This window comes from Ostrinia nubilalis, chromosome 13 (assembly GCF_963855985.1).
Source record: "Ostrinia nubilalis chromosome 13, ilOstNubi1.1, whole genome shotgun sequence".
NCBI classification, from domain to species: Eukaryota; Metazoa; Arthropoda; class Insecta; order Lepidoptera; family Crambidae; genus Ostrinia; species Ostrinia nubilalis.
The window spans coordinates 3,737,626-3,750,231 of NC_087100.1; the positions used below are offsets into that span (position 1 = coordinate 3,737,626).

General features: G+C 40.2%; 1 protein-coding gene across 1 annotated transcript; it reads right to left on the reverse strand.

The window, feature by feature from the left end:
• Positions 1-3,764: 3,764 nt before the first annotated feature.
• LOC135077278 (THO complex subunit 1) lies at positions 3,765-12,595 on the reverse strand. Its single transcript, XM_063971814.1, has 11 exons — positions 12,427-12,595; positions 11,671-12,348; positions 11,289-11,551; positions 10,727-10,899; positions 9,564-9,693; positions 9,084-9,169; positions 7,679-7,801; positions 7,143-7,312; positions 6,257-6,355; positions 5,523-5,606; positions 3,765-4,139 (listed from the first exon to the last, which is right to left on the reverse strand). The coding sequence occupies exons 1-11, from the start codon at positions 12,469-12,471 to the stop codon at positions 3,822-3,824; spliced, it is 2,169 nt and encodes a 722-aa protein (XP_063827884.1). The 5' UTR covers positions 12,472-12,595; the 3' UTR covers positions 3,765-3,821.
• Between the last annotated feature and the right edge of the window lie 11 nt (positions 12,596-12,606).

The following is a 12,606-nucleotide window of genomic DNA, read 5'->3' on the forward strand; positions in this document are numbered from 1 at the left end:
TAAAATACTCGTGGCTAATAGAAAGACACTTAAATCAGTATTTAAACCAACACATAGAAATTCATAGAATGAGCCGGTTCACAGAATGCAACATAAAATCGTACATGCAAAAAGTCAAATCACCGATGTTCAGACGCGGCGATATTTCTCTTTGAACATGCAACAAAACTATCGTAAAACTAAAATTCTGTATCTGCGCGGAACATAGGTACCTAGCTAGGTGATTTACTGGATCCTAACGTCATGAAACTTTACGGCTTGGCATACCTTTGAAAAGTGCTGAAACGAGTAAAAATAACTGAAAGCTCATAACTGAAAATATAATTTTTGCGATCGTATTTTCAAACGAATCATGTTTTTCGGCGGCCAATTAACGGAAAGCTTTTTATGATTTATTAAGAGATCTGCTGACAGTTTAATGCTTTTCTATTTTATCACAAAGCTGCGCAAAGTTTAGTGTTAGTTAGTAAATAAAAATTGTGTACTTACGAGGAATGTGGCACAAAACACAAAAATCCGAATCGACGCGCGTCACCGCTCGGGCGTCCTGCCGCGATATATTTAATATAAAAATCTCGACGCGCATGGGATCATAAAAATATAAATATTTCAGGAGCGCGCGCGCACGTCTCACAGCCCCGCCTGCCCATTGACGCATTCGTTTCAAACTAATTTCGGTGTAGCTAGTATTCCGCGATTCTGTAAACACCGCTGTAACTCGACCAGGGAGTTCGGACACTCCGTCGACTCCCGAGTCCTTTGCGAACGCTTTCTGCGCGTGCGACCGAGGGAGGTGCGATGGGTCAGCTTATGATTGCCACTCGCCTTCACACAATTTTACTTCAAAACCATTTGACGCCCGTAACCCAACAGCATAAGGTTGCAAATTCTAAAGCTGTAGATTGCGTTGAAATATGTACGTAATAAGTTCTGTTTTGGGCACGCCGTGAGTCAGCGGGACGAGGAAATGCGTGCGTTATAATTTCGGCGCGGCCAACATTGTTGAATGGTTTTGTAAATCTTTCGGCGGGCATCGAGAGCTACTGTCTGTATCCAGTCGGTGAGGTCAACGTTAGGACTGTGTCCATTAGATCGGGCAAGATGTTGAACAAATGTTACATTTCGTTCGTTCGTTCGTTTCAGTCAAATGACGTCCACTACTGGACAAAGGTCTCCTCCAAGGGTTTCCACGCTGCCCGCATCCGGGTTCTTCCCGCGACCTTCACCACCAGATCATTTACATTTTAGTAGGTATTCATTCCATATTCCAACTGATATCATGATTCTTAGTGGAAATGGAAATTCCTCAAGGAAAATGGTGTTCCCACTTGTATTAGGCTTTATCATTAGGTATTTATTTTTTGGATTATTGAAATAAATACTTTACGTTGGTAAAGCTTCGAAATTCAGAAAACATCTAGTTTGTTCTTGATATCAGCTTTGCAGCAGATTGATAGCAGAATCCATTGTATTTCTCTACACATTTTCGTACCGATGTTTTTTACTTGTGTAATCGCTGCAGTTGCAGTGGAACTATACCCTAAGAACGTGAAACTGTTCACAGCTGTCCTAAAAACATTCTGTCTTATGCTTCAGCGTTATTAGTTATATTTTTACATGTTTCACATTTTTAAATTGCACGTTCGAAAGCTTTATCACAGTATTGTGGACGAAACAGCGAGCATTCCAGATAAATTCCTAATTATACTGACAAATGCTTGGCATAAATTCAATTGTGAATAAATTGTTCAAACAAAGTGGCTTCTAAATGGACAATATTTTATGCAACATTGTAAACAATTTCAGACTAATCTATGCAATATTGAATTAATGTTCCGACAATATAGCCAAACATGTTTGATAAGGCCAGGCATTGCTGACAAAAGTGCTGCGTATGCTGCAATAAATACACAAAATACATTGCCTAAATGAAGAAGAAGCCTGTATGGTAGAAGAAACTGATAAATCTGATTAAAAACAAATAACTTGTCTACTAAAAGGATTCCCTTTCCAAAAATTACCATCTCCCTTGATGCCTTCGACTCTCCTAAAGGTAAATCTATACAGTGTGTCCGGGCTTGTAGTGATCAAACTTTAAGGGCGTAATCTATGGACAATTTTGTCGGTGAAAATACTTTAAATTTGGGGCTTGACCCATTTCTCGCATATTTACAAGGATATAAGTTTTTAATTTTAAGTTTTCACCTCTTCCTTCAAAAACAAGTGATAGCGTAGATAGTTTAACATTAATATGCAAAAATTTTGTATCATGCGATAGCCAATAAAATTATCTATTAGTAGAAGTAGAAAACAGATACAAGTTTCATACATTTTAAGGGTGTAAGAATGGATTTAATTAGAAATAAACATGGTTTTTTTCACATATTTTTCAGTTATTTCCCAACACAAGAAAAACCAGGTCGTTAAGGTATGTTTTTTTTGCATTTTATTATTAGTATTTGAGCCATTCTACAAAACGAATGTAAATTTATTAGTCTACGTCTATTAGTTTCGACGTAATTGTTGAACAAAGATACCCCTTCCCAGCGGTTTCCATAGCGCACGCGACATGCGAAAATGCACACTGCCTGAAAGAATCACACAACCTATTCCGATTACTATGGAAACCGCTGGGAATGGATATCTCTGTTCAACAATTACGTCGAAACTAATAGACGTAGACTAATAAATTTACATTCGTTTTGTAGAATGGCTCAAATACTAATAATACAATGCAAAAAAAAACATACCTTAACGACCTGGTTTTTCTTGTGTTGGGAAATAACTGAAAAAGATGTGAAAAAAACCATGTTTATTTCTAATTAAATCCATTCTTACACCCTTAAAATGTATGAAACTTGTATCTGTTTTCTACTTCTACTAATAGATAATTTTATTGGCTATCGCATGATACAAAATTTTTGCATATTAATGTTAAACTACCCACGCTATCACTTGTTTTTGAAGGAAGAGGTGAAAACTTAAAATTAAAAACTTAAATCCTTGTAAATATGCGAAAAATGGGTCAAGCCCCAAATTTAAAGTATTTTCACCGATAAAATTGTCCATAGATTACGCCCTTAAAATTTGATCACTACATGCCCGGACACACTGTATACAGGGTGGAATTTTATAATGCCAACTGGAGGGAAAGTACTCTTAATATTGTAGATAGAATTTTTTTCTCAAAGAAAACATTCCTTTATTTTTGAAAAGAAATAGAATTGCGTTCAAAGATTTTCAAAAATTTGCTTGCCACACCCGGTAATCGAACCAACTAAAATCTGTTAAAAATTACACCCTGTATTTTTATTACATCGATCGTTAGGGTTAAGTATAAGGATGAAATCTCTCTAACAAACTTGATAAATCAAATGAAAGGATAACCATGAAATCTTAAATGATTTTAATTATGTACAGAAAATTGTATGGTGTGGTAGAGAATTTTCGAAAATCTTTGAATGCAGTTCTCTTTCTTTTCAAAAATAAAGGAATGTTTTCTTTCAGTAAAATTTTCTATCTGCAGTATTAAGAGTACTTTCCCTCCAGGTGGCATTACAAAATTCCACCCTGTATATAAAAATGAAACCCGTTTTCCGTTGTCACGACATAACATGAAAACGGCTTGACCGATTTGGCTGATTTTTTTTTGTAGTTTTCTAATACTCTGTACAAGGTTTTTACGGAAAAAAATACAAAGAAAATCTCTACGCTAAGGCGGTACGAAGTTCGCCGGGTCAGCTAATAGCAAATAAAAATCGTACTTACAAATAAGTATAACGTATTTATTGTCTTTTCTTACATCTAGTTTTCATTAGATGTCATTTCGCGATCCGTAAAGCTTCACACGCATCGGCCATCTTTAAACCTTCCATGATATACAGTAGATTCTCTACAGAAGCGTCTTCATCATCGTCGAACCAGAGTTGTAGCATATTTTTAGCTCTTGCCGCGTCTGTAGCGTTTTCAGACTCGAAGAATTGTATTTCGTCGGGCTTATAGCCTAGTTTGGCGGCGAGTTTCTTCCAGTCAACGAGTTTTGCGGAAACCGCGTCTAGTTGTGTTGGGTTGATCATGGTCACTTTGGAGCGAGCGGTTTTGTCGTAGTCGTCTTCGCCGGCGTGAGTTGAGTCGGGGACCTGGTAGAAATATAGAAAATAATAATTACTTATACATAGAGAAACACTGGTTTTAATGCGACATTTTTATCTGAGTTACATTTGGTAGGGCCCAAAAGATGAGGAGACATGTAAAGTGCCCCATAAGCGCTACCTTTTCTTTTTTTATTATTTACTATATTTTGACGTAAATAATAATATAAAAATATTTATCAAATGGCAATGCCAGATTTTGTACGGAAGGTGGCGTCTTTTTTTTTTCGCGCGGCCATCGACCAAACTTTATTTTTTGATTACAAAATAGTGTAATAAACCAAACTTACTATGGCATGTATACCTCTAAACTCAGTCTGAACTGAGTTACGAGCATTAGAAGTTTGATGATTTTCATACTAGATTTGCTTTTTGCGCGCAAATTTTGTAAGAAATTGCAACAAAATATTGTGCAATTTTTTTATTGCGCTGATTCTGCTGCATACTGATGTCTGGAGCCTTTAATGGACGGTATTGTTTGTTTACACATACAATGTCACTATTTTGTTGCAATTTCTTACAAAACTTGCGCGCAAAAAGCAAATTTAGTATGAAAATCATCAAACTTCTAATGCTCGTAACTCAGTTCAGACTGAGTTTAGAGGTATACATGTCATAGTAAGTTTGGTTTATTACACTATTTTGTAATTAAAAAACAAGGTTTGGTTGATGGCCGCGCGAAAAAAAAAAGACGCCAATTTCCGGCATTGTCTTTTAGACCACAAGTGGCACTTATGAGCCACTTGTGGTCTAAATTTGATAAATATTTTTGATTTACTTGCAGTTAGAACAGAAAGTATTTGAATTGAAATGGAACGCGAAAATTTTATAGATATACAGTCATCGCACTAGGCCACCCAAAGGGCGATGGAGCGTTCAACTGCAATGCTCGGAGATTCCTTATGTGATCGTATCAGAAATGAGAAGATCCTTAGTAAAACCAAGTAACCGATATAGCCCGTAAGATTGCCTAACTGAAGTGTAAGTAGGCGAGGCACATCGCTCTAAGAACTGATGGCCTTTGGGACAGAAAGCTTTGTTTAGTTTGCTAGATTAGTGTGTTTCAACCTGTGGGTCGCAGGGACTCCACAGAGAGATCGTAAAAACTACCTCAGTAAAAAACTAAAAATAGATTTATTCGAAATCTAATTATCAAAATAAATGTTGCATGGATTGAAGTATTCGGTCCCTACAACATCTTTGCAAACATTATAAAATGCATGAAAAAAAAGCGAACGGTCGGAGGTTTGCAAAATATTTTTTTACTAAGGGGGTTCGTGTCATGAAAAAGGGTTGAAAAACACTGTACTAGATGATGCAGTGAAAAATTTGTATTTCGTCAACAAACTAGCAAAATAAGATGTTTTTTACCTGTTCGATATCATTAGTGTCTCCTTCTTTGATCAGATCCGCCTCCATTTGCTCTTCAGTAATTTCTTCCGAGTCCTGAGTCTCCTGATAAAGAAAGAAAATAAAAGTGTTAAAAATTCAAGCTGTGAAATCACCAAATTATTCTAACAATCATTTGTAATACTTTTGTTATACTTGTCTAAAATAGGATGATAATTTTGATAGTCTACCCACAAGGTGGACCGACGACCTCATAAAGGTAGCAGGAAGGCGCTAGATGCAGGCCGCTACCAATCGGGCGAAATGGAAATCATTGGGGGACGCCTATGTTCAGCAGTGGACATCCTGTGGCTGAAATGAAGTAACTGACTCTTAGGCCCAGAACAGACGGTGAAACGCAACTGCAACGAAACTGCAACTGCTAGTTACTTTTGAGTTGCATCTAAGTTTCTGCCATAGCGTCCGTTGAGAGACCACACATGACGCAACCAGTTTGAAACTTTCAGTTTCAGTTTCATTCATCAGAAAGTTGCAGTTTCGTTGCAGTTGCGTTTCACCGTCTGTTCTGTTCTTATAATTGTTTTGTGATACATACGCTCGTAATCACAAACATTACTAGGAGGTCTCACAGTGCGCGTGCATACGAACCAATCACAGAGCTCTATTCAACGCTGTGCGTTCGATTTGCTGCTTCACTTACAAGCATCGTTTGTGAATACGGGCGTTAATCTATCCTATTTTATTTGCTCGCATACCTGCTTGGCATTTTTGTCGCTGGAGAGACTTGACGAGTCGCCGTTGGTGCTGTTCGCTGCTGCGGCATTCGCTGCCACTTCTCGCGTCACGCGGTCCACCTTGAGACAATAAATATGTTGTAATTAATGTGTTGTGGTACGTAACGTAAGGTTCTGTCAATCGCTAGTGATGACTAACTACCAAGCACCACAAATAAAACGGTTGGAGGACTATTGCATTTTGCATAAAGGTGGCGCCACAGTGTAGACTAAGGTTCTGGCACTCACCAATGGCGCCAAATAGTGCAAATTGCATAAAATGTGCGCTGTTCAAAAGGACAAGGAGTTGCGAACAAAGCGGGGAGTAGACGAAAATTAAATGAGTCTCGTCGTGTGCTTAGCTCCGCGTGTGGAAAAAAAATTGTCGACACCTCCGCTCAGCAAACATGTTCGCTTCGATTTATTTATTTTATTTATTTATTTAATGAGCAACATAATAAGCTTACAGAAAACCCAAAGGGCTTACATGTTTAGTCACCACATCGATTACAATAAAATTATATATAAAGTAAAAAAAACACAAATTATTAAATTAAATTTAAATTAAATTCTTTACTCCTTTACTCTGCTCTACTGCTTCGTTCAGTGGACTAGATGCCTAACGCCCGTTTTCACCGTCAACCCCTAACTTTTAAGTGACCCCTATGGTAACACTTAACAGGCATTTTGTTTTCAAAGGGGTCACTTTAATTGATGGTAAAAACTGGCATTTAGTTTCTTTGCACACAATGCGGAGAGGATGCCATTTCGTTCACAACATGTACGAGTACTTTGTAGCTGTAAAATTTTAATAATTTTGTTTTGGACCAAATAAAAATTTTCCTTTCTTTCTTTTATTGCAACTCACCATATCGTCCAGGTAGTCGGGCAGGCGTCCAATAGGGTTGTTTGTGTGCACGAAGAAGTGCGGCGAGCGACGCGCCAGTAGACGAAGCGCGCGCCAGCCCCATCCGCCGCAGTTAGTTCGTTTACCGCCAGTGCCCGCTCCACTTAGCATGTAGGATTCTAAGGAAGAACGTCATTATTTTCAGGTTATTAGTCCAGCTAGAGTCAAGCTTCTGCAGTGGTGACTAGGGCAGAGAAACGAACTTAACACAGATTACATTAGGACAAGTAAATAAGAAGTGCGGCGAGCGGCGCGCCAGTAGACGAAGCGCGCGCCAGCCCCACCCGCCGCAGTTGGTTCGCTTACCGCCAGTGCCCGCTCCACTTAGCATGTAGGATTCTAAGGAAGAACGTCATTATTTTCAGGTTATTAGTCCAGCTAGAGTCAAGCTTCTGCAGTGAAGAATTAAGCACGAGACACTATAATATGGCGGCGTTCGCGATGCGAAAGAGACAAGAGTTCGATCTCTTGTCTCTGTCTGTCGTCGTACAGATTACAGTAGTACAATAAACATAAGAAGTGCGGCGAGGGACGCGCCAGTAGACGAAGCGCGCGCCAGCCCCACCCGCCGCAGTTAGTTCGTTTACCGCCAGTGCCCGCTCCACTTAGCATGTAGGATTCTAAGGAAGAAAGAGTCATTATCTTCAGGTCATTAGTCGAGTGCTTTCATCCAGCTAGAGCAGTGGTTCTTAACCTTTAAGTCACGAGGGACCATTTTACCAAATTTCTGTCTTGTCAGGGACCACTATTTTTTTCAAAATCCTATGAAAGGGGAGTTCGATTTCTCGCCCACTGTGCGCCGTTTGCGTTATGTTGACTCGACTCATCACGTCACGTCACTTGTTTATTACGATGTCTTCGTGGACCACTTGGAATGCCTCCAGGGACCACCAGTGGTCCGCGGACCACCGGTTAAGAACCACTGAGCTAGAGTCAAGCTTCTGCAGTGGAAACTTAAGCACGAGACACTACATGGCGGTCGTTTTGCGCCGCGACAGAGACAAGAGTTCGGCCTCTTGTCTCTGCCGCAGCCACAGCGCGCGCCAGCCCCACCCGCCGCAGTTAGTTCGTTTACCGCCCGCACCAGCTCCACTTAGCATGTATGACTCTAAGGAAGGAAGATGCTTCTGTAGTGGAGACTTAAGACTTAAGTGTCTCATACTTAAGGAAGCGGATTGCGTCGCAATAGAGACAAGACAAAAGACCGAACTTAACACAGATTACACTAGGACAAGTAAATAAAGAAGTGTGGCGAGCGGCGGGCCAGCCGCCACAGGCCGTGCGCTTGCCAGACCCAGCTCCGCTTAGCATGAAGGATTCTATGGAAGGAAGGAAGAATCATAAGGTCATTAGACGGGGTCGGGTTTGACACAGACCGAATGGGTCCATCTTATGAATTTGTAACGAAATGTGAAAGGGACGGACTGCGTCAAGTTTAGGGACGTGCTCAGTGGAGTGGAGCTGCAGTGGGGATTTAAACGCGAGACTAAGATGGCGGTTCGCGCCGCGACAAAGACAAGGGTTCGGCCTCTTGTCTCTGTCTGTCATCAACACACAGATACACTACATATATAAGAAGTGCGGCGAGCGGCGCGTCACTCATGCCGGCATCCCAGCTTTGCGTGAGAAATGGCAACATTCGAAAAACTTCGGATAACGTTTTTGTTTAGACAAATACCTAAGTCTAGTAAAAGCCGTAACCTCTCATCTCGTTTGCTTGTTTCTGTCGCTATACGAACCACCCTCTTTAGTCAAAATGCCACCTTTAAGGTTGGGTTCACGTTCACTTGGGTTCACGATTCAATGTGGACGTGCCAATTATAATAGGACATCACACAGATGCAAATTGGTACTTCAAAAGACAACAGTAGCAAAGGAATTAAAAGAAATAGTTCAACTCACCTAACGACGGCATGAAGTCTCTTTCTTTGGTGCGACAGGCGGATAAGTTATCTGGGCATAGATTCCACAGCTTTGTAAGTTCATTGCTAGAAAGGAAAGAAGACATTTTATTTTATTACCTCTGTAGATTCTCTCATCAATTCTGAGTAGTATGCTTACTATGAGTTTACTTTAGGTGTGCTCGCCTAAATGTACATGCATGACAAATTAATTACTTTCAAGAACTAAAATCTTTATACTTTTTAATTCATGCTATAGATCGTTTCATCTACGAAGACGCGCCCCACCAATTTTTGGTCTCGGTCGCGCGGGGTGCAGGGAGTTTGATCCGAGCAATCCGAGCGTCATTATTGTAGTGTGCGTGTGCACTCATGGATGATTTAGCGTGTACCGATAATACTCAAACATTGGCGGAAGAATGGTGGGGCGCGTCTTCGTGGATGAAACGATCTATAAGCACACTGATTTATTATCACATACTTTCCCATAAAGAATTTTTGCTGCCCTTCATACTCCTTGATAATGTCGCCGACCGGACGGCGACGTTTCTTCGCCTTTTTGATGTCATCCGATGAGTCAGTCTGGACTGGAGGTTTGGGTTTTTGGAACTCTGAAACAAAATATCTTGCTGAAAAAAATTACGAGATATTTGCCGACAAGGTTTTTCTTAACTTGCTCCCCCCTAAACGTCTTACGTAATTAGACGCCCCCTAGCGAATTATAAGAGTAACAGCAGGACCTTACTTTATTTACAGTGGAGTAAGCTGGTAGCATGGTAACTTTGTCATTACTTGTATTGGCGTAAGCTAAGCTGTACTGCTACTGTATTTGCGTTCACCAGTACAGCCCAAGTACCTCCAGTTTAAAGACTTTACCTGGACATCCATCATTCTTCCAGGTGTTCCAGTTTTCCTCGCGGCGGAGGATGCGTTTGACACAATCCGCGAAGCGAGTGCCGTCTGGTGGCGTCTCACCTAGCAGTTTGTACACCGCGGAGTTTTCAAGGCATCTGTCGCCGTCGCTCATCCCGGCATCTCGCTTAGTGTGAGAGGAATGGCTACATTCGAAACTTCGGATAACATTTTTTGAGTACACCGCTGGGCGGTGGTGACTTACCCATTCCAGCCGTTTGCTTTATAGTTTTTTTTTGCGCTCACCAGTTCGGTAGCCATAGTAACTCTAGTGCATTGGTTCCCAAACTTATTTGAGACGCGCCCCCTTTCGACCATACAAAAAATTCCGTGGCCTTCTCCAGTCAAGATTATTTATTGGTCGTATCAAGCAGTCTGGAATGCATTCTCTCAGCAGTCGCAGGTTTCTTAAAGATGACCCTCGCTCCCCTTTAAAGGTCTTTGCGCCCCCCACTTTGGGAACCAATAATCTAGTGCAGCGGTTCCCAAACTTATTTTGTCTACTGCCCACTTTGAGAATAAATTCTTTTTAGCGCCCCCATTTGTAGTCGAGTGTCGAGTGCTCAGTCGGTGTCTAAGAGTCCTCCTAGTAAATGACGCCTCCCAAGCCTCTACACAACGTCCCATTTTTTTTTCTGGGTCTCTTACCGCCCCCCTTTAAGCCTGCAGCGCCCACAAGGGGGCGTTATCGCCCACTTTGGAAAAGACTGATCTAATGTAAGCAGATCTCACCTGGACATCCATCATTCTTCCAGGTGTTCCAATGCTCCTCGCGGCGGAGGATGCGTTTGACACAATCCGCGAAGCGAGTGCCGTCTGGTGGCGTCTCACCTAGCAGTTTGTACACCTGGGATGTCGTGTCTTTGACCCAATCCAGCTGTTCACTTTTTAGCTCTTGCGACTCCCTGGAAGCAAGACAGAGATGTTAAATAGGGCTGATAAAGAAATAACAAGTATAAATGAAATATAACCTTGACAATTTTATTTACAGGACTCAAAGCTGCAAAGCTTTAACTACATATACGCATCAAATTACAGAACTTAATAAACATACTTTTTATTATGTACTTCTTCTTTTTTTTACAAATAACAACACCCTGTATCAAGTATACATACTTTTCGGGTTACCTTGATGTAAGATTTTTCAAAGATTCAAAGATTATTTATTCACCGAGATAATGTGGTACAATAAAATATGTGGTCTTAAATTAAAAAGATCTTAAATTCACAGAATTGAATTTAAATTTTATGAATTAGTTTAGTATGAGACAAGAAAAAGAGTAATAATTCTTACATTTTGAACTTTACTGTACACGTCAAATACTGGAAAAGTATCAGGAACTGTATCAGAACACATCTTCGGAAGTTCGAGTCGGACAGCTGAAGTTCCAACAGCTTCTGGTTGGTGAGGAACTTAGCGAAGTAATGTTGTTCCTTGCTTGACTCTGACATTTCTACGTCACCACCTACAGTCTTCAGTCTGTTCAGTTTAGCCTTCTGTAGTTCGATAGCTTCTAACTTGTACGATGAGAATGCTGAGAGAACACTGCCTGAATGCTGTAAAGTTTAGAATAATCAGTATAAGTTTTACAAGGTTATTTATCATGAAAATAAGCAAGTACATGAACATACTTTATATCTGTTGGTAGCTAACAGAGTTCAAAAATAAAACTTACTGCAACAAATGTTTTCCACTGTATTTTATTGTAACAAGTATTTGGGTTCCTGAAGAAATCTTGCAGACTCCAGAATCTACAATACAAGTTGTAGTCTATGTTCAGTTTGTTTTGCTCAGTGTCCACAACCATTTCTTCGTCCAGCGAGTCTTTAAGTGTACTTGTACTATCTCCCCCAAACTCCGTCACATTTTCAAGGTTGAATTCGGACACTATATTAAGTCCAGAGCGCTCCGAGAATGGGAAAAACTTTGCCAAGAATAGCAAGATTCTACCACAAAAGACAGTGTTTTGGGATCTCGATAAACGTCTCAATAAGTCATTGCACATTCTGAGCAGATTATTCTTACATGCTACAAAGAACAATTCTTCTTTCCAAATATTTACACCATTTTCTACATAAGTAAACATCTTCTCACATTTGTTCAAGGTGAGGGCATCAAATATGTCTCCCAGCAAGACGACTGGCATCGTAGGAGTTACCATCTGCCGTCTACACGACTCTATACAGAAACAGACATAGTTTTCTAAAGTGTTAGGTTCTTCAACCAGCAGTTCTAATAACTTATCTCTAAATGCCTGATCCATGGCAGCTTTCCTGTCCACTTCACTGGTGTTTTTTGTGAAGGAATCCAGCAGGTCAATATTATTGGTGGCAAATGCTTTGGATAGAACATCCTGAAACATCAAGACAGTAAGTTTAAGCACACAGAAGATGCAAGTTAAAATAAATGTTTGGTTATAATTTTTACTCACTTTATATTTTGCTCGAAGCTCTTCAAAGCCAAGTTTTTCAGACATGTTTGAGCAAACACATAGAAGTCTTTCTTATCTATAATTCAGAATACTCTGTTAAATTGCTTTTGCGATTAACATACCAAAATAAATCGAAAATCCCCAAACCAAACCAACCAAAGCGTTTTTATTTTTTTTTGG

Bases quoted from the DNA above. Each gene is read 5' to 3' on its own strand.
- LOC135077278 (XM_063971814.1), bottom strand. From the start codon at position 12,471: ATGTCTGAAAAACTTGGCTTTGAAGAGCTTCGAGCAAAATATAAA. The intron at 11,552-11,670 runs GTAAGTTTTATT...TAAACTTTACAG, and splicing joins AGTGGAAAACATTTGTTGCA to CATTCAGGCAGTGTTCTCTC. The intron at 6,356-7,142 runs GTGAGTTGCAAT...TATTGTCTCAAG, and splicing joins CCGACTACCTGGACGATATG to GTGGACCGCGTGACGCGAGA.